The sequence below is a fragment of the Eptesicus fuscus genome, chromosome 5 (assembly GCF_027574615.1).
Source record: "Eptesicus fuscus isolate TK198812 chromosome 5, DD_ASM_mEF_20220401, whole genome shotgun sequence".
NCBI classification, from domain to species: Eukaryota; Metazoa; Chordata; class Mammalia; order Chiroptera; family Vespertilionidae; genus Eptesicus; species Eptesicus fuscus.
In genome coordinates, this window is record NC_072477.1 from 59,058,221 (window position 1) to 59,083,897 (window position 25,677).

Genomic DNA, 25,677 nt, shown 5'->3' on the forward strand with positions numbered 1-25,677 from the left:
TGTTTAGTAATCTGGAATGCCCATAAGGCAAATATTCTTATTAACATATTCACCAATAGACTACTCTGTCATACACAGATTATCCTGGGTAGTTAGTGTGGTTGAATGATGAAATTTAGACTTAGGGAGTAGAGAAATTTAGATTATGGAACTAAAGATGAATAATTAGCACTTATGTAGATTTTTGTCAAGTTCCGTGACTAACAAAAGGTCAGTTTACAGAATTGAGGGCCATTAACCAATATTATTTATTTGCACTTTGCTTTTGTGTTGGTTCTCTGGAAATTGTAGTTTTGATATGAAAGAAAGAAATTATTTTATTGTACTATCCACTTGATTTTGGCTTTCCCCCTAGTTTTTTAAATATTGGTTAAATATCTAGGGCATTTTACCTCTATATCCAAGTTGTTAATGTTGTGTATAATTGTATGATTTTTCTATCTTTTCTTTTTACAGTGTAGTTGTATGGGTTCCTTTTTTTTCATTTTAACATCTGTTGTTGTGTTTTTTTTCAAACACACAGGAATACTCTGAAGATAGTAACTCCGAGCCAAATGTGGATTTGGAAAATCAGTACTATAATTCCAAAGCGTTAAAGGAAGATGACCCAAAAGCAGCATTAAGCAGTTTCCAGAAGGTTCATATTTTTTCTGGTTGATTCTGTGTCTTAAAGCTTATTTTTTTTAAATGATGTCTTAGATCAAATAAGTTCCAAGTGATTTTACCTCAGAAATGTGTGTTGGATACTTAGTGATAATCCTGTAAAATGTTTGCATTATGCAGCACAAGCATCCTATATAATAATCCTATATAATAAAGAGGAAATATGCAAATTGACCATCACTCCAACACACAAAATGGCTGCCCCCGTGTGGTCAAAGATGGCTGCCCCCAGGTGGACACAAGATGGCCGGCAGGGGAGGGCAGTTGGGGGGACCAGGCCATCAGGGGAGGGCAGTTAGGGGCAATCAGGCTGGCAGGGGAGCAATTAGGCGTTGATCAGGCTGGCAGGGGAGTGGTTAGGGGGTGATCAGGCTGGCAGGCAGAAGCAGTTAGGGGAAATCAGGCAGGCAAGCGGGTGGGAGCCAGCAGTCCTGGATTGTGAGGGGGATGTCCCACTGCCCCTTTAGGCCTAAATGGGCAGTTGGACATTCCTCGAAGGGTCCCAGATTGGAGAGGGTGCAGGCTGGACTGAGGAACACACACACACACCCTGCATGAATTTCATGCACCGGGCCTCTAGTATATTTTTAAAGGGCTGTCCTATGGTTGTTTTTTTCCAATCTAGCTTTCTATAGCGCCAGGGTTATTGTCCTGAAAAGTTATTATGGTTCTGGTAAGGGAACCAACATTACGGTCAGTAGATATTATCCCTGCAATATTGTACTTTTGGGGACAGATTACATAGGTGTAGTTTCACTATTTAATAATGTGATTTCTTGACTAATGATACACTTCTGGATTATTCGTACCAATGGATAATAGACTATGGAAAAAAATACTTCTGGAACTGTATAATAATCAAGAAGTAGTTATTACTTAATCTTTTGATGAAGAAACTTCAAAATAAACTCCTTAAGTAAGCATTTTAAGATTGTTCCTTTTTAAGCCTTTAAAAATAATATTGAAAAATAGAATTCTTGGGGAAATATTTTTCTTGCATATGATGTAAAATAAATTAGAAATTTAGACACTGAATGTCATTAGAAAATAATAGTATTAAGTTAGACTAAGAATTTCTTCTTTTTTTAGGTTTTGGAACTTGAAGGTGAAAAGGGAGAATGGGGCTTTAAAGCACTGAAACAAATGATTAAGATTAACTTCAAGTTGGTAAGATTTGTTTTGAGAGGAATTAAACTAATAGGTTTTAAAATAAATTCTGTAGGTAAAAACCTCATGCAACAAAATACCATTCTTTAAAATAACTGTTTATATGTTATCATATTTAGGCAAGTTTTCATTTGTGACTACAATAATACTAAGTATTGAAAAAGTTCTGAATAGCATACAAAGGTTTTTTTGGTTTTTCAACAATGTTGTTTTTTTTTTTAAGAAAACTTACCCTTTAGGTACATGGGCAACATTTGCCTGCATTATTAATAGAGTAATTTCCCCTATTAGCATTTAACATTCTACTTTTAGAATTTTAACATTCTACTTTTTATTAGAAAGAGTTCCTCTTCCACTGATTAGGGCCAGAACCTTAGCATTATTCTTGACTTCACTCTATCTCTCAGCTTGCAAATAATTTGTTGGTAAATCTAATTTATTGGTGGCTTTATAGCTCTTCAAAATATATCTGTTTTCTGTTCTGTCCCTTGTTGATTGGCCTCTTTGCTGTTCCTCATGTCATCTAAGCACACTCCTATGTAAATGCTGGACTTGCTCTTTTATCTACCCCACATGTTCCTCACAGATAGCCATATTGCTATTTTCATCATTTGATCAAGTCTCTATTCAAATGTCACCATATATCAGGATGTCCTTCCCCTGACCACCCTCTACAAAGTAACATGCTTTCCATCATCATTTACTTTCATCTTACCCTGCTGTTTTTCTTCTTTGCATGTATTACCACTTGATCAGTTTCCTTATTTATTACTTTTATGTCACCCCCCATCCCAATCCATAGGGTGAAAGTTCCATGAGAACGAGGACTTCATTTTATTCATTGTTATATTTCTAGCACTTATCATAGTGACTGGCATTCAGTAGGTGCTCAAATATTTTGTTGACTGAACGGGGATTGGGCCCAAACAAGCAGTCGGACATCCCCCAAGGGATTGCTAGAGGGCGCAGGCCAGGCTGATGAACCACCACCACCACCATCCCCCTCCCCCCCACCCCACACACACACACACAAACACCCCTCCCCCTCGTGCATGAATCCGAGCACAGGGCCTCTAGTCTTTCAAGAATGCAGAGTAAAAGTGGAGGGGAAAAGAAGCAGTTAGTAGATGAGAGAACTAGGTACAGACAGGATATTTATCTTAAGATCGCTAAGGGCAGAGGAACTTTTGAGGAAAAGATAAAGTGGAGCTTAGATTAGAAAGCAGAAGTAGACACTTGCCTCTATAGCAAATGGAAGGACAGCTGATAACTTATTACCACTTCCTTTTTTCCCTGTCTCTGTGTTTATGGTATGCCTCCTCTCTCCACATTAGCTTCTCTATCCTATCTCTATCTGAAATCGAACTCCCTAAATTGATTAGTGCCTATCCAGTTAACTTCACTAATCCTGCATCCTGTTCTTTTTGGTGTACTCTCACTCTGGCATCATCACCCACCTCCATGACATCTACAAAATCTATCCACAAAATATTTTAGCTCAGTTTCTTCCCCGAAAATATAAGGACTGTTCAAAATATGTTAAGTGTTATTAAGTATACTGTATATTGTATTTACATATAGTTAAGTAACCCTGGCCAGTATGGCTCAATTGGTTGGGTGTCATCCTGTGCACCAAAAGGTTGCTGGTTCGAAGTACATGCTCAGTTTCAGGCTCAATCCCTGGTAGGGGGCATGTAGGGAGCAGCCGATTAATATTTCTCTCCCTCTCTCTAAAAAACAATTTTAAAATATTTTTTAAAAGTAAGTATAGTGGAAAAATACCTGTGTTTCATTTGCCTTTTTCTAGTTCTGCTGCTATGATATTCTCAAAGTAACTCTGTGTTGCACAAAGCCCCTGTGTTTTCTTTCCATTTATTGTTTGTGAAAATATTTACTATGTTTAAATCAGTAACTTAGAGGGCTATGGAAAAAGCAGCAGATGTCTCAAGGTGTAGAGATTTTGATTAAATATTTATAGTGACATTAGGGACCCGATGTTTAACTCTTAAGATTCTGTGATTTGAAATAATACCAAGAAACCCTATAGAAATTCTGTTACTGTAATTAAAGAAATATGCTATCTTAGCAATTAAGAGTGATTTAATTTTTGAACCCATTTAAGCATATCCTACACACAGGGCTTGATTTCACCATTGTACCTAGAGCCAAGATAGGAAGCAAGTAAGGGAAAGGATTATATATATTTTGTTATTTTGCCTACTTTCCTCTTCTACATTTTATTCGTTCTACATACGTTAAGGTTTATATGAATAGTTTCAGCTTCCATTCCTGCCCCTTCATTTTCTGGTTGGTTCAGAATAGGAACCATTTGCTGTGTAGTGGTTTTGGGCAGTGAAAAGTTAAAAGGTTCGTTATCAACTACTCTGTGTGTTCACAGCAGATAAAACCAATTTACCGAATCTTTCCTTAGTCTTTAATTACAGTAATAGTTTTTGAACAATGAACTTCATTCAAAGTAATGGCATAAGAAAATGAAATCAAATCCTTTTTGTTAAAATCCTATTTCAAGATATGATCTCAAAATTGGGACAGTCATATTTTTTGTTTTCCTTTTGTCAAAAGATACATTCTGTAATTACCTATTAGCAACTTACTAATAGGATGTTACTTAATATTTATCCCCACATGCTACTGGCATTCTTGGAAAGAGAAGTAGTTTGATATATAATGCTAAATCTTTTTCCGTGTTCTATCCATTTTTCCATCCACCCCTATTACTGTTTTCATTTTTGTAATTCAGTTCTTGCTCAGAAAATTTTAGGGAGTCGTCTTATGTTTTCTTTTCTTGTCTCTTAGGCTATATCCCAGAGCAGGGCATAGTCATAAGCAGGAAAATTATAGTATCATTAGTTTATTCTTCACCCTAATAAATACATGTGTTTTTTTTATTACTCAAGGAAAAAAGCATTATAACTGCCAGTGCTCCTTCTTCCTGTGCTGGAAATTTCACTAGTAGTCCTTTATTTCTTCAGATCTTTCTTATTTCCTAGAATAACCACAGTATTGCAAATAGTGCTGCAAGGAATGGCAACATTAGCTACATCTACGTTTGAGTAGAGCCTTACATGGGAGAACTTTCCTTGATTGTGGGATGAATACCTGTGAAGAGATTCTTTTACATCACATTTTAATGCAGAGTCAGCCAATACTAGGGAGAAGAGAAATGTAACTATTGTTAGAAAGCTTCCTGGTGAAGAGGCGATAGCTGATATCTGCATAGCTGGTTCCAAGGCATTTTAAAAGTTGTATTTATATTTTTTGGCTGATGAATATTTTAGTGGTTTTTATTACTTAAATAAACGTTTGTTGCATAGAATGGAACAATATCTAAAATTTGAAAACTCTAAAAATTATACTTTCCTGGCCAGCGTGGCTCAGTAGTTGAGCTTTGACTATGAACCCAGAAGTCACGGTTTAATTGCTGGTCTGGGCACATGCCTGGGTTGCAGGCTTGATTCCCAGTAGGGGGCGTGCAGGAGGCAGCCAGTCAATGGTTCTCTCTCATCATTGATGTTTCTGTCTCTCTTTCCTCTCTGAAATCAATAAAAATATATTTAAAAAATAAATTTTTAAAAAAAATAAAAGTTGTACTTCTTCATAGGCTAACTTGATAAATTTGGTTTATGCATCTGAGTAATTCAAATTTAAGTTAAAATGTTTATAGTGTTTCTGTCATAGTTTCTCTATCATAAAACTTATTTTTCAGTTATGCTGTAATATGTATTATAATTTTAATCATGTATACATATTTTAGTATATAAATGTGTAATAATGCATTTTTCTTCACTCACAGACAAACTTTCCAGAAATGATGAACAGATATAAACAACTATTGACCTATATTCGAAGTGCAGTCACAAGAAATTATTCTGAAAAATCCATTAATTCTATCCTTGATTATATCTCCACTTCTAAACAGGTTAGGTTCTGGTTTTCCTCTTGGTACCTCTCAGTGTGCTTATTATTTATATTAAAGACTTTGTTCTTTTTTTTTTAAGGCCTAGAAATTCTATGGAAGCATTTTTTGTTGTTGTTAGTGTGCTTTTAAAATAATGTCAACTATTTTCTTGATTATGGTACTAATTATGTAATATTAAAAGGTATTAACTCTAGCCTAATCTCCTTACATAATATCTTCAGATGCTGACATAATCTGCACACAGTTTTTACTGGCTTATATTAGAGTCCCCTTTACAGTTACTATCACAATTCCTTCTAAACTCCATCACTACTTCAGGCAGCCATCCTGAGCTACTTAAATACTTAACAGTGAATCATAATTGATTTGTGTAGGTTTGGATTATAAAGATCCTTGAGGGGAGAATCTGTATTCATATAGTGTTTGGCATTACTCATTAGGTGTTTGTTCAAAAAATGCTTCTGTAAAAATGGATGGAAGGGTGATGAAAAGTGGGGCTGTTAATAAAGAAACTACAATGAGCATTGGGAGTGATGGTGCTTTCATTATTCTAGATTTTGGTTATTAAAAAAAGCAGTGGTGATTTTTATTTTATTGCTAAGATAATTTTTAATTGGATTGTTTTGTCATATTCTTTTAAGCAACATAGTCCTAAGTTTCAGCTTTCTTACACTGGTATTTGAGCATAAGAAGTATTCTCTATATCATTTAATATTTCTTAAAATATTTGATACTTTTTATATTCATAATAAAAAATGTTTATCGCAGAATCAACCTCTTTCGTTCCATCTATTCTACTAGATGTCATTTTTATTTCTTGAGGCAGTGTACTATTTTTACTCTATGTAAAAGATATGTGATGAAAATAGAGGAAGATAAACTTATGTTTTGTTAGAACACTTGTATTTAATGGCACTAATTCTAAAGGTGTTATGTATCAAGGGGCTCATCTTAAGTGGGAAAATGTTTTCTGAATTTTACAGACAAGTACCATCAAAACATTTTTTGGTACACTATTTATAAATGTTATGCCAGATTGTGGGGAGAGGGTTAAGTAATTATAAAACTTCAGGATTGTGTGTTGTTTCATACTATTATATGTAAGCTATTTGTCTTTTGAAAGTAAGAATAGATATTGAGTGGGCAGCACTTGACTTATTCTGTAAGCCATCAGTAGTCATAAATAAATAGGCAGCCCTTTCTGAAAGTATCAGTCTTTCCTGTTCTCATGGCCCCAGTACTTCTTGATCCTAGTAAGTAGAGATAGTGTTTGCCTCACAGTACAAACCAAACGAGTTGAGTAAATAAGGTAACACTGTTTATAACAGTACAACTAGTTCTGTGTATGGTTGATGTACTTTTGTTAATATAAAATGAGTTATTAGATTAGAAAGGACAAACCTATACTATTAGAGTATTATATATTTTCTGTTGTGTGTTTTTTTTTAATTCACATTAAACCATCTTGGCACGTATCTTTTGTAAATTTGGTCTATATTATGTATTTTGTGGACTGTCGCAGACATTTGGTAAGATACAGATGATAGTGTACCTTATGTGTATTAAAGTTCAAAGATGCACTTTTAGTTTGCTCAAATTAACTTTATTAACAGGTACAAATTTGCTGTTTACAATTATAGAATTCTGATTTTTTATGTCAGATGGATTTACTGCAGGAATTCTATGAAACAACACTGGAAGCTTTAAAAGATGCTAAGAATGATAGACTATGGTTTAAAACAAACACAAAGGTAACGATTATAATTATTTACATTTTTTCTTTTGAAGAGTGGGTGGGTGTCCTTAGTAAACTCTCCTAAAGATGCACACCTTCTCCTATTGAAATGTTTTGTTTTTAATAAGTTCCTTTCTTTACAGCTTGGAAAATTGTATTTAGAACGGGAGGAATATGGAAAGCTTCAAAAAATTTTACGCCAGTTACATCAGTCCTGCCAGGTAACAGTCCCTTAATTTTTTTAAAAAAAGATACGTTTTTATTGATTTGAGAGAGAGAAAGGAAGAGGGAGAGATAGAAGCATCAATGATTGAGTGCCTCATTCATGCCCACTCCCTGGGATCAAGCCCACAATCTGGGCATGTGTCCTGACCGGGAATCAAACCAGCAACCTCTTGGTTAATGGATTGATGCTTTACCACTGGGCCACACCAGCTGGGCTCCCTTAATTTTTTATTAATATTTCTTAATAAAAAAAGCATAAGAAAATTTTGTATTCAAAACATTGCTTATGGGTGTTTTTGTTCAAGCAACATTCCAAAAATTAAATTTGGAAAATAAGTTACCAGAAAGCTCATTTATTCTGAGCATTACATTTCTTCTGTTTTAATCCTAACTTAAGTTCTTGTTTGTGGGATGAGGCACAGGTATTAATAAATGAACAGGCCAATCATTAGTTATGCAGAAAAGGATATTAAAACATATATAATGAAGATGTATATTCTAGTTTATAATGTGTGAATCCCCTATAACAGCACTATCCAGGAGTTGGTATGATGTGAGAAGCACTATCTGTGCTCTCCAACATGGTAGCAGTAGCTACATGTCATTAGGCATTTGAAGTGTGGCTGGTGTGACAGAAGTGCTGAGTTTTATATTTTAATTAATTTAAAATAAAATTTTTATTGATTTCAGAGAGGGAGAGAAATAGAAAGATCAGTGATAGGAAAGGATTATTGATTGGCTGCCTCCTGCACGCCCCACACTGGGAATCGAGCCTGCAACCCAGGCATGTGCCCTGACCAGGAATCAAGCCATGACCTCCTGGTTCATAGGTCGATGCTCAACCACTGAGCCATGCTGGTGAGGCTCATTAATTTAACTCTTTGCACTCGCTTGCTTTTTTCTCGATTCCTGCTACCGATGCTAACTGTGTCGAGTCACACTTGACATCCGAGTGCAAAAGGTTAAATTTGAATCACACATGGTCTGATGGTCTGGACAGTGTACCTCTATATAACTTTTAGCTATGATTTTTATATTTCCTTATTGACTTGATAAATAAGTTATTTGATATTAGTTTTAATTTTATGTAGAAATACTGTTTTTAAAAGTTGACGCTTTTCGCCCTGTCCAGTTTGGCTCAGTGGATAGAGCGTTGGCCTGGGGACCAAAGGGTTCTGGGTTCAATTCTGGTAAAAGGGCACATGCCTGGGTTGCAGGCTCAATCCCCAGTGGGGGCATGCAGGAGGCAGCCAATCAGTGATCCTCTCATCATTGATGTTCTTCCTTCCCTCCCTTCCCCCCCCCCTCTCTCTCTCTCTGAAACTATTATTTTAATTATATATGATTTCTGTGAATGTGGGAAAAGTTTATCAAGAATGTGTTAAAAATTAATCACCTGCCAATATTTTTTTATTTTGCTCTTTTTAGTTTTTAAAAACAAGAAAAGTGTTTGTATTTCATAATAGTTTTGCTTTACAAAGCAGGTCAGTCATTTATGAATTATTTCTTACCTACACATCTTAGGAAAGCTTAGTCTGGTGCATAAATAACTGTCAGTACGGTCCCACATGAAATGGAAATTGTAGAGAAGCCATTTCTGAATGGAGAAGGATCTTTCAGTGTATACATAAGGAATATGAACATTTTGTGTGGTTTATTTTAGTGTATAAGGAAAACGTCTGGATTGTAAATAATACAGTGTAGCAGCGATGCTTGATCATCTGATGTACAAATTGTCTTGCAGAACATACTTTTTACTCTGCTGTGATTCATTAGTGTGTAACTAAACAAGTTTTAAGTTGGAAGACCAAATAAATAATAAGTTTTGGCTTTGTATAAATCGGTATTTAATATTTATGATTATCTGACTATTGACTATACTAGAGGCCCGTTGCACGAAGATTTGTGCAATAGTCCTTCCTTCACCTGGCTGCCGGCACCGGTTTTCCTCCGGCACCCGGGACCCAGGCCTTTGCTCTGGCTACCACCTTCCTCCTTCGCTCCGGCCGGAGTCTTTGCTGACTCTGGCCAGAGTCTGCAGGCTTCTTGCTGACTCTGGCCGGAGGGCCGCTCCTGTAGCTCCCTCCACCCCCCCCCCCCCCCCGCCCTCCCACTCATAGCAGGCGTCCTGCCCCACCAGGCTGCTCCGTGCCTGGAGCAGCTGGGGGGGGCGGGGGGAGGGGCTGCCACCATCTTTGCCCTGCTAATTTGCATATCCCCTCCTGATTGGCTGGTGGTGTCACGGAGGTATGGTCAATTTAGATATTTCTCTTTTATTAGTGTAAATGCTATTTTTCTTAATATTGACCATATGTATTTTGTGGTTATCTTTCAAAGTTGAATTCAAATGTCACCACTCTTGTTATTCTTTTGACATCCTCCAGGAGAGTTAGTCCCTTTCTCTTCCATTCCAACCCTAGGTACTTGGTTCATGCTTAAACTGCAGTTGTTATCATTTATAATGTAATTTATCTTGACAGCTTAATCTACTGATTGTGAACTTTTTAGGCCAGGAACATTGGCTTATTTAACTTATCCAAAGTAGACCCAGTGCTAGGCACAAGGAAGGCACTCGGGGGTTTTTTATTGAATCAGTGGATCTGAAGGGGCTGTGAAGATTTGGGGAAGACCATAAATAACCTCCTAGCTAAAAATAAACATTATAACATTTTCTTTTTTAATATTTTGATTGATTCCAGAGAGAAAAGGGGAGGAAGAGGGGGGAGAGAGAAAGAGAGAAATATCAATGATGAGAGAGAATCATTGATCAGCTGCCTCCTGCAGGCCCCCAACGAGATTGAGCCTGCAATCCAGGCATGTGCCCTGACCAGGAATCAAACCATGACCTCCTGGTTCATTGTTTTATGCTCCATCACTGAGCCACACCAGCCAGGCAAACATTATAACATTTTACACATAATGATATACCTCTGGCCACTTTTTTCTTATTGAATACCAGAAAGTATAAGGTTACTTTTTGGCCATTAAAGGTAGTCTTCTTAGGGCTCTAGGTCCCAATTAAAATTTGTAGCGCATTCTCACACAGAATAAGAAACTTATAAATGTAAGGTAAAAATCAAATAAAGATTACTAGGCTGACTATGAATTCTATCTTGAATTCTAAAGTTTTATTATTTGCTTTCCTAGACTGATGATGGAGAAGATGACCTGAAAAAGGGTACACAGTTATTAGAAATATATGCTTTGGAAATTCAAATGTACACAGCACAGAAAAATAACAAAAAACTTAAAGCACTCTATGAACAGTCACTTCACATCAAGTCTGCCATCCCTCACCCATTGATCATGGGAGTCATCAGAGGCAAGTTTGGTTTGGAGAGGGTGGGCAGTGTCCTGGAAGACATAAAGTTGTGATTGCATATAACTGAATGACTCTGAAGGTCGTTTCTATTTTAGTGAAAGTAATTGGCAAAGTAGTGAAGTCAATGAAATGATATAGTCTTAGAAAGAAGTTAGGATGAATTTTTGTCTTGTAAATTTATATCATTGAAGATAATAATAGAAAATGTATTATCTTAAGTTCTATTCTAGAATTACAATGATGTATAAAAAATTATGTTCTATTTCAATTGAGAAGAAAGATTTACAAATGCTTGTTTGGCTGATCCCATATAATAAAAGGCTAATATGCAAACCAACCAAATGGCAGAATGACTGGTCGCAATGACATGCACTGACCACCGGGGGCAGATGCTCAATGCAGGAGCTTCCCCCTGGTAGTTGGTGCGCTCCCTCAGTGGGAGTGCTGCTCAGCCAGAGCTGGCGAATGCAGTGGCGGGAGCCTCTCCTGCCTCCACAGCAGCAACTGATGGCTTAGGCCCACTCCCAACATCCCCTAAGGGCTCCCGGACTGTGAGAAGGCGCAGGCCGGGCTGAAGGATCTCCCCTCCCCCCGTGCACAAATTCCATGCACCAGGCCTCTACTGTTTAATAAAGAGCTTGTTTTTTAGAGTTAGTGTACCCTGGGGCTAGTATGGTTCATGTAATAGAATTAAAAGACTGGAAGCCAAGGAAATAGTTTTCATTTGATTTTTATGAAGTGCTCAGTCTTGTTATGACACTGAATATGTCCTCTTTTCTCATGTTTTATTCCTCTACAGAATGTGGCGGTAAAATGCATTTGCGGGAAGGTGAATTTGAAAAGGCGCACACTGATTTTTTTGAAGCCTTCAAGAATTATGATGAATCAGGAAGTCCAAGAAGAACCACTTGTTTAAAATATTTGGTCTTAGCAAATATGCTAATGAAATCGGGAATAAATCCATTTGACTCACAGGAGGTATGTGTGTTCATTTCTGTCAGCTGTCTTTCATGGAAATAAACTTTGTACATATAGTTAATTGTTCTTTTACTGTATTTAGGCCAAACCGTACAAAAATGATCCAGAAATTCTCGCAATGACGAATTTAGTAAGGTAAGATTCTATATTTCAGTTAAGGTAAATTTATTTAGAGCAGTGAATAAAGGGGAGAGAGGGGAGAGAACTTTTTAGAATTCAGTTAATTCTCAACAATTACTCTTTTATATTTTGATTTGAAATATACCAAAGTTGTGAAATTTTTATCTTCTGAAGTCATTTATTATGCTATTTCTGTTAGGCATGAGATTTTATAAAGTATTCGTTGCTTTTCTCACCTGTGTGCTGTTTTTCAGTAGAAAGCTGACTAGATGTTTTCAAACAATTTCACTGTATTTACTGTTTCTACCTGTCTTAATCCAAAATGAAATTCTGAATTGGTCCACATAAATCAGGAATTTTCAATAAGACAGTTACTGTACTCATATATTTTAGAGTTGAAAAAAGGGGGAGAGACGGAGAGAGAGAAACTTCGATATGTGAGAGGCACATCAATTGGTTGCCTCCAGCACATGCCCCGGTCAGGGCATGGAGCCTGCAACAGAGGTCCATGCCCTTGACTGGAATCAAAACTGCCAACCTTCTGTCTGTGGGCCAATGCTCTAACCACTGAGCAAAACTGGTAGGGCATAAAAAATCATTTAAAAACGTTTACCTCAGATAATTTTCTGAGTTAAGGAGCAGAAGAGTCATATTGGTAAGATATCTAAGGATTTTTTTTATAGCTTCCATGGAGAGAGATATAACTAATGATGTTTAGCAACTGGAAAACCGCCTGTAATTATTATTAAGTAAAATTATAGAAGACAAAAACAAGCAAAAAGCCTAGGGGGAAAAAAAGGGCCTGGTTTTGCTAAAGAAATCAGTGAACAATAATTATTTTTCTCTGTGCCAGGAATAAATGGAGCCCAAACTTCAATGGACTTTCTTTGTAGAAAAGTATGAGAAACTTACTAATTTTCCAAGGCATGAAAAATGAAGTGAGGGACATAGGGCAGGGTTTTTTTTTTTGCAGATATATGTAAGTAATTTGCCTGACTAGACATTCTCTTAATGGTTCTTTTCATTTAAAAAAAAAGAAAAGTACTTTTAGATTACAAATTCAGTCACCTACATATTAATTTTATATACTTGGAAAAACTAGCTATTTCATGATATTGATTAAGTTCTTATGTAAAATGCTCTCATTTACTTTGTTTTTACTTGGCTCTGATTTTTATAAATTACTAGGTTTTCTTCTTTAAGGAAACCTTAATTTTAGTTGTAAAAATAATGACTTTATTTTAAGGGAACTACGCGTGGTTAAGGAATAAAAACCCTAAGTTGCAACATTTTAAAAAATCAGTTTCTTTACTATTTATTTCTTTAGTCTATTTTAATAAATATTTGTTGAATTAACTTGATTTTAGTTATAAAAATAAAATTTAGTTATAAAAAATAAATTTCTCCATCTTTATTTCAAGTAGTTTATTTCACCTGCATTTGGCCACATTGACTAAGAGGTGATTTAGCTAGAGATTAATTAACTTCATAATACTTTTTTTAAAAATGTTTTTATAAAGTTCACTTTCTAAAGTAACAACTTAAACTTTAGAACGCTTAAGGAAATATAAGTTTTTTCCTAGACATTAATATTTTATCTAAATTAAATTGATTAAATACATTAAAATGGATTAAAGTAATGATTTATCAGACCATTACAAAACAACGGCTATATTTATATATTTATTATATCTTACAATTTACTTCAGCAAGGCCTCTCATACTGGGACTTGGAAACTTACTTTAGTAGTAAATTTTTACCCAAACAAGTGGCCTGTGATGCCCCACATTTTGTATAAGATTTTCTTAAGCCACTTGAATAGTGGAAGAATCTCTGTTAAAATAAATGTGTGTGCAAGTGTTTTCACTACTTGAATATATCCTCCAGTGTATTTATGGTAATATATTTGGAGTAGGTAAGAAAGTAATGCTTCCTAATTTTATCTTCCTAGTCAGTTGCCAGCAGACTAGAGGAAAATAATTCCTGTTGAAGCACTTGAATCACCTGCCCCTAACATGAAGTTACATTGCGACCCATCAGATGGAAGCACAGCAGAGGGCGTGCAGAATGGCTGATGATATGTCTTACATATAAAGCAGACAGTGGTGCCATATCCAGAAGGTTGGCCTCTTCCTTCTCAGCACCTTTAGCAGTCCCCACAGTGCCTTACAGAATCATTTCAGGCCTAGATACTAGATACCTCAGAGAATCATGAACATAAATCAGCCTTTGGCCTTCTGCGGCAGGGTCCATCACTCTACTTTGGGTGTGTATCCCATTTGGCACTAATGGCCCACCACAGATATAATTTTCTGCTGTTTAGCTCTGAAATTTTCAGCAAAAGAATTAGGAATCAAATGTTCCTTTTGGAAAGTTTGGCAGTTGCTGGTAGCTTTCTAGAAGAAAAAAATTAGGAAGCTGCATTTCTGAATAAGCTTCAGAGAGGATATACTGTTGTATTTGAAAGTCATGGCTGAACTCCTCCATACAGTAGTATGCATGAAACTTGGTTTCAGAGGGATTAAATGCACAATTTAATTTGAAAACATCAAGCATTAAACAGTCATTGAACTGTTATCAATTCCTACCAACAACTACATTGTGAGAAGATTTAAATTAGCTATATGTAAATATATAACAAAAAAAATTATTTAATTTTTATTTTATAAAACCAAAAGCATTAAAAAGAAAATTCATTTTAGTTGCAGTAGAATGTGTGTGTTTTTAACTCTGATTCCCATGACAGAAACTATAATATAATTTAGGTTTTTGCATATAAAAATTGAAACACGGGCTCTTGGGTTTTCTGATTTAATACATGACTTCTTCATGTTTGACAAAATATATACTTTTCTTTTTCTGTTAGTGCCTATCAGAATAATGATATCACTGAATTTGAAAAGATTCTGAAAACAAATCACAGCAACATCATGGATGATCCTTTCATTAGGGAACACATTGAAGGTATATTCTTTTGGCTACTGGAATTCTGTTACTTTCTTTGTCACTGTCTTAAGAGTGCATCTTAGTGGAGCTGAATAGACTTAAGCTGTTTGTCTTCTGTTTATTGCAAAGTGTAGCAATATTTCTAAATGTTGTCATGGAATAGAATACTCCCTAAAATTAAAAAGATGTTTTAAAGAAATCACAGCCAGTTTCATATTAACATAATCAAGTTCTTATATAATGTCCATTTCATATAAGAATGGACATCATTGGCTGTCCCTTTTCCCTTTTTATTCTAATGTAAATATTGTTGCATGTTTTTTTACTGATGCTTAGGTTTAAATTAATTTTTAGAATTTATTTTTTAAATATATTTTTATTGACTTCAGAGAGTAAGGAAGAGGAAGAGAGAGAGATAGAAACATCAATGATGAAAGGAGAATCATTGATTGGCTGCCTCCTGCATGCCCCACACTAGGGATCCAGCCCGGCTGGGCTTACGCTCTGACTGGGAATCAAACCGTGACCTCCTGGTTCAAGGTCGATGTTCAACCATTGAGCCACGCTGGGTGGGCTGGAATTTATTTTTAACAAGTAGCAAAAGCTTTGAAAATAGCCCACTATAGATAATGCTGAGATGCATTTAATAAGTTCTGTTGGATTCACAAAGACAGAAATCATTCCTTTGTTCTGGGGCCTCTTTTAATACCTCCAGTATTCCCACCTGTTATGGAGCTATTGGGTTGTTTTTTTTTAATAACCATTTGGAAAAATAAAATTGCAGATGTATTAAGAAAATCCAAAGGATACTTTAGAAGTAATGTTTTTTTGTTCCCCACCTTCCTTTCCCTTTCATTCAACAAACATTTTTAAAGTTCTTATATGAACCTAGAATTATACTGTACTTTGTGGAAATAGAACAATAGAAGCCTTATGCATGAACTCCAATCTGGTATTTTTGAAGAAGGCACTTGTACATGAAGAAACTGGGGAAAGTTATAAAATCGTTGTATCCTCCTATATAATAAAAGGCTAATATGCAAATTGTCCCCTCCACGGGGGGTTCAACCAGGGGCTGGCAGGCCAACCACCCACAGCCCCTCCCCTGGGCCTGCCCCCGATCGGAGTGGGGGTAGGGGGCCTATTAGGGCAGGCCGGCCGGACTCCACCTGTGCACAAATTCATGCACTGAGCCTCTAATAAAATGTAATAGTCTTAAGTTTTATAAGAGAGCATAAAGTAAGGAACTTGGCTGGTGCAAATCATATCTTCTTGAAAGATGTTAACTACAGAGGAAATGATGAGTAGTGGAGAATTGAGAAGGCAGGGGGATATTTTAGGTAATGTCATACATGAGCAAAATTAGGGAGGTAATAACAAAAAATTATGGGAGAAGCCCCTAATCATACTGTGCATCTGTTGGACCCAAATATTTTTAGATCCAAATACCTTATATCCTTGCCAGACTGAAGAATTACATGATGATTCATAAAGATATACAAACTTAAATGCAAATGTATTATCTTAATTTTGTCTTTTCAGAGCTTTTGCGAAACATCAGAACACAAGTCCTCATAAAATTAATTAAGCCTTACACAAGAATACATATTCCTTTTATTTCTAAGGTATTTATATTCATGGATTTTAATATTTATGCCTGTTTTTCATTTAAAAGAGTCTAACTTAGTAACATTTTGTAGTATTACGTTTCTTAAATACAGCATAACTTAAAAGCTTTACTTTTTAAAAAAACAAAGCTTTACTTTTAATGTGAATTTTTCTGTGTTTTCTTGGTGTAAATTGAGTTAACAGAAAAGAGAAATAAGAATCATTAAATTTCTTTTTAAAGATTCTCTCAGCCTCAGAGAAAATTACAGAAGTGAGGGTAGTGGCTAAAATATATAATTGATGAAGAGTTAACCCCAACCATAATAAAATTGTGGTAAGAATGTATTTTAAAAGTTACAAAGTTAAATTTTATCATACCTGTGCTCTCAGAAGTATTTTGAAGTGATAATGAAATTTGTTATAAATTTTCTCTTCACTAATTTTTCTTTAAGTGGTAGAAATGAATTTAAAATCAGAATGATAGTTTATATAAAATCGTGACTTTTTTAAAAAGTTAATTAGTAGAATTATAATGATTCTTTTGTCTTAGGAGTTAAACATAGATGTAGCTGATGTGGAGAGCTTGCTGGTGCAGTGCATATTGGATAAGTAAGTATTTGGCTATTTTTATCACAAAATGTTTAGGACCATGAAGTTTGAATGATGATGGCAAAGGTAGTAGCAGATAAATTCTTGATTTTTTCATAAAAAAACACCCTCTGGTTATGACTTTTTGCTAAAAGAGATATATGTAAGTGTGATTTTTTAAAAAATAAATGAATGAGGATATAAAGCACATGATCTCTGAAAAAGTTCTAAATGCCTTTTCAGAAAGATTTTTCATTCAGTATATGGCTTATGTATAGTTAAAGAATTATTTAATGGTTAGTATTTTTTGTGTACAAGGTATGATATATAATAATTTTGAAATTATATTTTTTAAAAGCAGTATGTTATTTAAAGCTTCACAAGTTATGTTTGTTCTTAATTGGATAAGTCTATACCTGTTGGTTCTTTCAGTGAAATTGATAACAGGTATGGTTTCTGTCTGGAGTTTAAATAAGGCAATGAATATTATAATTAATCCTGAACTCAATCATTTATAATGTAGCTAGCAGTGGGGTAGGGCTTTTTGCATTTATTGATATTGGGTATATTTATGAAATATTAGTCTAGAACAGTGGTCGGCAAACTCATTAGTCAACAGAGCCCAATATCAGCAGTACAATGATTGAAATTTTTTTTGAGAGCCAAATTTTTTAAACTTAAACCTTCTAACGCTACTTCTTCAAAATAGACTCGCACAGGCCGTGGTATTTTGTGGAAGAGCCACATTCAAGGGGCCAAAGAGCCGCATGTGGCTCGCGAGCCGCAGTTTGCTGACCACGGGTCTAGAGATATGCTTAGTGAAAATAGCTTGTAGACGTGTCTTCTTTCATTTATTTCCAGCACTATTCATGGCCGAATTGATCAAGTCAACCAGCTCCTTGAACTGGATCATCAGAAGAGGGGTGGTGCCCGATATACTGCACTAGATAAATGGACCAACCAACTAAATTCTCTCAACCAGGCTGTAGTCAGTAAACTGGCTTAACAAAGAACAAGCTTTTACAGACATACTTAAGGCAACAGTGCAGAGATGTAATTCTTAAGAACTGGGAATGGCAAAACTACTGTCGGTTGATGTGTCCTGAAAATTATTGGAGTTATGGCAGAAGTGCTTTTTTTGATCAACTGGTTTGTGTTTTGCTGCTGCATTTATCCCAAGAAAAACAGCTTTAATCTCCAGAAGAAAACCAAAATGCCATGGGATTTATGCTGTATTGACATCTTGCCCTAAACATACAACATCATAGTAATTTGTCATGGGCAACATGACCAGAGAGAAGATTTTTGTCATGATTTTAAATACACTGACATGCTACTGTTGGTTAAATTTAAACATGTTTTACCTACAGAAATTCTCTCACAAATAACCTGCAATAACTTGAAATGCATACCCTTTTGAACACTTCCTTTTCTCATGTATAAATTAAAATGTTTGCTGCATTTTGCAAAATGTCAATTCTCCAAAAATGTGTCCGTATATTTCTGTACCTGCAGTGTAGTAAAGGTTTAGATGAAACCCCATAATTATAGTGGCACACTGTCACTTAGGTTTCAAGCAGCAAAATAAACAGTGCAGCTCAGAAATTGTAGTTTGGTTCTTGATGTTTTTATTACACTTGGGGTTTTTGTTTTGGTTATTAGTACCTTAGAAATTTCAAATTTTATCGTCAGTTAACAATTTTTAAAAACCTGAGAGCAAATAAGTTAGTTGTTTGCTTTCAAGTTTTTAAAGTAAGTCTATTGAGAAAGTAAGTAGAACTAGTTTCTAACAAAACATTTGCATAGCACTTACTTTAACAGTGATGCTTTAAAGGAATAAAATTCTTTTTTTTTTAAGAATGATATTCCTTTTTCAAAGAATAAGTTCTAACTCTCAGAATGTTCACTTTAAACAAATATGCCAGAACATAGACAGCTAAATGAATGTTACTCTGCATAGTGATCATACTGGAAAATTATTTCCTAATTCCAGCTATTTACCATTGCTCAAAGTCTTGGATTTTGCTCTTTTAGAATTGCATTCATAGCTAATTTAAGTCACACAAGCTATTACACTTTGTTTGTTTGTTTGTTTGTTTGTTTTTAAAGTACTACCAAGATTAAATGTCTTATAGTTACCATTATTTGGCACTGAATAACTTTTGACCGTTTCTAAAAATTAAATCAACCTTTGAGGTAATCTTAGAAAGTATGCAACTAACTGGCTTTGGAGGCAATCCCAAAAGAGTTTTATAGGTATTTTGAGCAGTGGTAACATAGTTAAGAGAATGAACTGTGGCCTTCCAAGGTGTCTACCTTAAAGGATTCGCAGCTCATTTGAATGTATTGAGATTTGGATTTATTTGTTTCTTTTTTTAAAAAAAGTTCACATTATTTTATAGTATCAAAAGGAAGAAGTAAGATTAAGAAAATTTCTTTGGTTTTTCTATTGCTTGTTATTATGTTAAAAGAAGTGAGTGGCAGTTCAGGAGGAAGACTGTTTGTTGTAACTGAAGAATGACAACCAAGAATTTTTGATCATTAAATCAGATTTTATAAACAGTGGAAGGAGCATGGACTTAAAACAAGGCATGCTTATTCGGTTTTGTCAAAATTTTACGAAAATATGTGATATATATTTATACTAAAACTATATAATCCTTAGATTTAGGAAAGCAATCAGTTAATGTCTTCAGCAGATTAAAGCAGTATTAAATACAGGTGCAAGTTGGAAATTGTAGAAAACGAAGAAAACAAAGGACAAAATGTCTCTGGTAGGGAATAAAAAAGTTTAAGATATAAATTATGTGTATTTTCTTCTCTTTTACATAAATTTGTGAAAAGTGTGCTAAAATTTTTTCACAGAAGTGATTATTAGGATTTATTTTTCAATATAATTTGGAGACCGTTTGTTACCCAAATAAACATGACAAGTTTCTGTGCCTGTATTCACATATGTATGTGATAACTCTGGGAGGGAAAGCCCTATTTACTCTGAGTTGATGGAATTAGAATTCAAAAGATTAGAATGATATGATTTAACCCTTACTTTCTAACTCTTACAATGCCCAGTCCCCCTGTGATATCTTTGCTGTGTTCAGTGGTGCATTTTCCTGTTTCTAGAGGGAAATCATGCACTTGTTATTCTTCAGGAAACTGGCTAAATGTATAACAATATCCAAAGTTACATCATAATCTTTAATGTGATTGTATGAATCACATAGTCTTTAATATTCCCTAGATAGAGGCTTAATCTTTTTTTTAAATCATTTGCCACATTTGTTCTAGAATACAGGTTTTTTATAATATCTTAACAGTCTGACTAACAATTTATTTTTCCCTTCAAACATTTTCTATGTTCTTGTGCATCAAATCTTGTAGAGTTGAAATCTTAAGAGATTGCATAACTAAATTGAAGAGAAGTAAAAAAATTGGCATAAGTCTTTTCCTTTTGTGAAAACTGAAGGAACGAGTAGCTTACATCAGATTGTAATGTGTTTATCTCCTTTTTCTTTTTAATCCCTAAACCTGGATAAACTCCCTTCACAGCATACTTTGGGTGCCACACATACATGCTATCTGTTATAAAATCTGGATTTCCATTATTCATCCTAGCTCTTACTTTGATTTTTAAATTGTTAATTAAATATTTTTCCTCCACATCTGAATGTAGCATAACTTCTTTTTAAAAAAGATGATGGTCTATGTAATAAGTATTGCTTTCATTATCCATGATGGACCCTGGCCGAGAGGCTCGGTTGGAGCATCATCCCGCACACCAAAAGGTTGTGGGTTTGATTTCGGGTCATGGCACATACCTAGGTTGCAGGTTCAATCCCTTATTGGGGCATGTACAAGAGGCAACTGATGTTCTCACATAGATGTTTTTCTTTCTTTTCCTTCCTCTCTCTAGAAATGAATGAAAACATCCTCAAGTGAGGATTAAAATAAAATATCCATGATGGTAAGAATTTTTAAAGACATTTTCTTTTTTAAACAATAATCTTTATGATTATTCAGGAAACAGGTAAGTACACTTGTTTTGGGGTAGTGATGAGGTTAAGGGTGTCTAAAAAGCTTATACAGCAGATTATGTTGGGACAGAATATAGTCAGTTTAGTCCATAGGATAATAAGATATTTGCCTAATGGAGGCCTTTTTTTTAAGGGACTCAGAAATACTTTAGCCATTTATTACCAAGGCTGCTTTGTAAAAAAAAAAATACTATTTTAAATAAACCTGCAAAGTTTTTATTTAATTTAGGTCTTTAAAGTGAAACTTACAGACCTTTGATCTCACATCTAATATAATTAAGTCTTTAACTATTTTGTTTTGAAGTGTCAATGAATACTGTCTAGGTACTTAGAATAAGGCCTCAGAACTTGAAGCTCAAGGTATTTGTATGACTATAAATATTTCTCTCTTTTCCGAGACCAGCACAGCTAGAGAGCAGACAGGAGGCCTGAGTAGGGGCGACGGGGGATTGAGAAAATGAAATAAACACAGAGACAGTAGGGAAAGTTGGGGCCAGGTGGGACAGCTGACCTCTGATGGAGAGACAGGGACCCAGAGCCAATACAGCAAGTTTATTTTATACAATAAGATACCAGGAAGTTTTACAAGATAAAGAAAATATGTGCATTCTTGTGGTTTCTTTGTAATTGTCACTTCTGGGTGGGCCCAGATAATTGTGTTTGTTCCTGGTGCCTAGCTGGGTTTAGATAATGAAATCCAACCCCTGGCGCCTGAGCTAAAGGTCAGACTGACAACACACCTGCCTCTGGCAAGGTATGTTTCCAGGGCATGACTGCCAGGCGCCACTGGATTCAGAGAACAATCAGCTCAGGGGCCTTTCCCAGGCACTCTCTACATATGACCAAAATCAATTTTTCTCTTTTTTTTTTTTTTTTTTTGGAGGTTTTAACTTATTTTTTTTATTGTTTTTGTTTGTTTGTTTTTTTAATATATTTTTATTGATTTCAGAGAGGAAGAGAGAGGGAGAAAGAGAAACATCAGTGATAAGAGAGAATCATTGATTGGCTGCCTCCTGCATGGCCCCTACTGGTGGTCTGGGGATTAAGCCCAAACCTGGGCATGTGCCCTTGACTGGAATCAAACCAGGGACCTTTCAGTCCGTAGGCTGATGCTCTGTCCACTGAGGCAAACAGGCTAGGGCTGTGGGGTTGTTTTGTTTTTTTTTTTTTTTGTTTTGTTTTTTTTTGCATCAGGTGTCCCCATCCCTACACCCTCACCCTGGCAGCATCCTATATATGTTTTGATAAAATTATAAGTAGAAATAATTGGTAAGAACTTCCTTAATGTAGACATATCAGATATTCTTAACTTTTATAATGTAAGCATATCAGTGGTTCTTTTTAACTCAAGATTATTAAATTTTGCTATGTTTCTTCTAGCTATGATGTGCCCTTAATGGCATGGATTAGCCAGTTCAAAAAATTTTGTATATTTTGAATCACTAGATAAGATTTGAGAAAGTTTAGCTTTTGGAATTTCACATCAAGTTACAATAGTAATGCCATTTCAGGATTTTTTATCTTATTTTTTGTTAATTCTCACACGAGGACATTTTTTTCATTGATTTTTAGAGAAGGGGCGGGGGAGAGAGGAACATCAATGAGAGATGCATTGATTGGTTGCCTCCCGCAGCATAATCCCCAACTGGGGCCTGGGATCCAACCTGCAACCCAGGTACATGCCCTTGACCAGGAATCAAACCTGAGACCCTTTGCTGCACAGGCCAACTCTAATGATGTAGCACCACTGGCCAGGGCTGCTGTTTGAAGGTTTTAAAAACTGTAATAATTAAAAATCAATCTTATACCATCAAATGGTAGGGCATTAAAGGTAGCTTGTCTGTTTTATTGGACATTATTCATCTTATGTGAGTTTATAGGTTTAAAAAAGTAATCTTGAAGTTTTAATCATCCCATGAAGTTGTGAAAAGTTTTTACATGCTTAGTTACTGTTTTAGCATATTAATGCTGTGTTGAATATCTAATTTTTGTTTTAAAAGTTTTTATTTGTATGTCAACCAAGAAATGGAGCAATAGAAAACACAAGATTGTTTTATTTTGCAACTTATTATATAGTTGCATTATGAGTTTTCTCAATTTTCTTTATCTCACGAAAAATACTAGCTTACTAGTAATAAATATGACAAATTTCTTGATTGCACACTAGGTGTAAAAAGCAGGTGACTAGGAGCATGACAGGGAGAGGATATCTGTCTGCCTGAAATTGGAAGTCCCACAAGTTACTATTTGAGAATCGGCTGATGTGTACAGGATGAGTCACAAGATGCTTTAAGACTTAGGTACTTGAGGATTTTTTACTGAAGTACACATTCTTGATCGGTAATAAAAATTTTATAGACTAACTCAGATATTTATTGTGTAAACACTAGTTTCAGTTAGCACAAGGCCAGCACAGTGACTTTAGACAGTACACTTTATATACTTGATTATATATAAGTGATTCAATAATGTATACTTAAAATAGTTTTTGAATGTTTTTAAAATGTTTCTCAGAAACAGTACTGAACATTTTGTTCATTTGGATTGAAAATCGGGGTTTGTTCACTTTTAAGATTATCCTGTTCTTTGAAGCATTCATGGAGGAGTTGGCAGTTCCTAAACCCTGTTTAATCTCTGTCGTAGAACAAGTCATGTTGCAAACAAATGTCTCAAGAATTACTCCAGTATGAAACATTTCTAAGCAGGAAATTAAGCAAAGCAAAGAAGTAAAGGAAGATCCCCATGATTGTGCTTTTAAATGAACCCTTAAAGAGCTGCAATATCTTAGAAACCACTTGTGAATTTATATATACAAAAGTTTATTTAAGAGAGATTTAGTTTGCCTACCATGTGCTAAGGTTGAAGGATACCATAAGGAACAAATTATTCCTGTGCTCAAAGAGCTTAATTCTATGGGGAGAGGCAGATGAGTAAAATAATTTCAAATGGAGGAAAATCTAGCAAACAATAAGTGAAGGTAGGGAGGCATTGCTGAGGGTGTGAAAGTTGACTTAACAAGTGGATGAAGAAAAAGAGCTGCCCATACAAATCTAAGGGAAGTGCAGGCCAGGCAGAGTTTAAGTCTCTGAAATTGGATGGGTATATCAAATTCAAGCAAGGCAGAGTGATGTAAGACAAGATAAGAGGTGGTCAGGGACCAGATAAGGGATAGTTTATAGTTTCAGATGAGATTTTTTTTCTAAATACAATGGGATACCATTGGAAATTTAAAATCTGGTATGCCGTTTTAAAAAGATGGTTCTGAATGTTGTGTGGAGAAATGATTGTATGGGGCAATAGCATGACCAGGGAGGCCAGCAGGAGCTCATTGCAAAGGTTGGAATAAAAGGTGATAGAGGCTTTCAGACTAGGATTTGGAAAGGAGTGCACAGAACCGTGATAGGACTGCAGGGTTCGCTTATGAATTGGAATAGAGGGTTTTAAGGAGACAAGGATGGTTTCCTACTGAATAATGTAGGGTGCTATCACTAGGTGAAATGGGAAGACTGGGAAAACATTTTTAGCAGAAAAAGGCAGAATGAGCAAAAGAAACAAGGGGACTATGAACTTGAAACTAAACAGTAGTGTCACAGAAACCAGGTTTAAGTTGAAGGCAGAGAAGAGCCCTAGGGTTTAACAAGATAAAAGTCTTTGGAGATACTAATGAGCATTTTCATTGGAGAGATGGGGATGTTACAGCTCTTCCATTGGACTATGAGGAACTTCTTAGTCACATTTCTCATAAATTGAAGACTTTTTAAATCCATCCTTTTTTATATTTTCCAAATATTAAGTAGGGTAACAGGAAGTTTTGAAACAGCATCCCTTAACTCCAGACATTAATTTGAAAAAAAAAAAAAAAAGCCTTCTACAAAGTGTCCCATAAAGTATGTTAAAACCCATTTTCCCCCTTTCCAACACTATGTAAGCATTTAACTTAAAATGTTTTCTTTGCCCTGTCTGATTTGGCTCAATGGATAGAGTGTTGGCCTGCGGACTGAAGGGTCCCAGGTTTGATTCCTGGTCAGAGCACATGCCTGGGTTTCGGGCTCGATCCCCAGTGGGGGGCATGCAGGAGGCAGCCAATCAATGATTCTTTCTCATCATTGATGTTTCAATCTCTCCCTCTCCCTGAAATCAATAAAAATATATATATTTTTAAATTAAAATGTTTTCTTTGATGTCCATTACTATGAAATCATGTACTGTCCAGGGCTTTACCTAACTTCTTTATATCCCTACAAAAGCTATCAAGCAAACCTTTATCCCGAGTCATCAAGAATAAAAGAGAGGCCCAGGTAGCTCAGTTAGTGTTGTCCTGATACAGCAAGGTTGTGGCTTTGATTCCTG

At 35.4% G+C, this 25,677-nt stretch overlaps 1 protein-coding gene across 2 annotated transcripts in view; it reads left to right on the forward strand.

Moving 5' to 3' along the window:
* Positions 1 to 20,955, forward strand: part of COPS2 (COP9 signalosome subunit 2) — a 32,947-nt gene extending 11,992 nt beyond the window's left edge. Inside the window, exons 2-13 of one of the 2 annotated variants that reach the window (XM_008143123.3) lie at positions 524 to 637; positions 1,753 to 1,830; positions 5,645 to 5,770; positions 7,411 to 7,521; positions 7,649 to 7,726; positions 10,878 to 11,052; positions 11,852 to 12,030; positions 12,113 to 12,165; positions 15,018 to 15,115; positions 16,640 to 16,722; positions 17,256 to 17,314; positions 18,155 to 20,955. In XM_008143123.3, coding sequence (XP_008141345.1) covers positions 524 to 637; positions 1,753 to 1,830; positions 5,645 to 5,770; positions 7,411 to 7,521; positions 7,649 to 7,726; positions 10,878 to 11,052; positions 11,852 to 12,030; positions 12,113 to 12,165; positions 15,018 to 15,115; positions 16,640 to 16,722; positions 17,256 to 17,314; positions 18,155 to 18,299 — 1,299 coding nt within the window. In that variant the 3' untranslated portion in view covers positions 18,300 to 20,955. The remainder of the gene's footprint in view (positions 1 to 523; positions 638 to 1,752; positions 1,831 to 5,644; positions 5,771 to 7,410; positions 7,522 to 7,648; positions 7,727 to 10,877; positions 11,053 to 11,851; positions 12,031 to 12,112; positions 12,166 to 15,017; positions 15,116 to 16,639; positions 16,723 to 17,255; positions 17,315 to 18,154) is intronic. The other variant, XM_008143124.3, reaches the window with a different exon arrangement.
* The last annotated feature ends 4,722 nt before the right edge of the window (positions 20,956 to 25,677 follow it).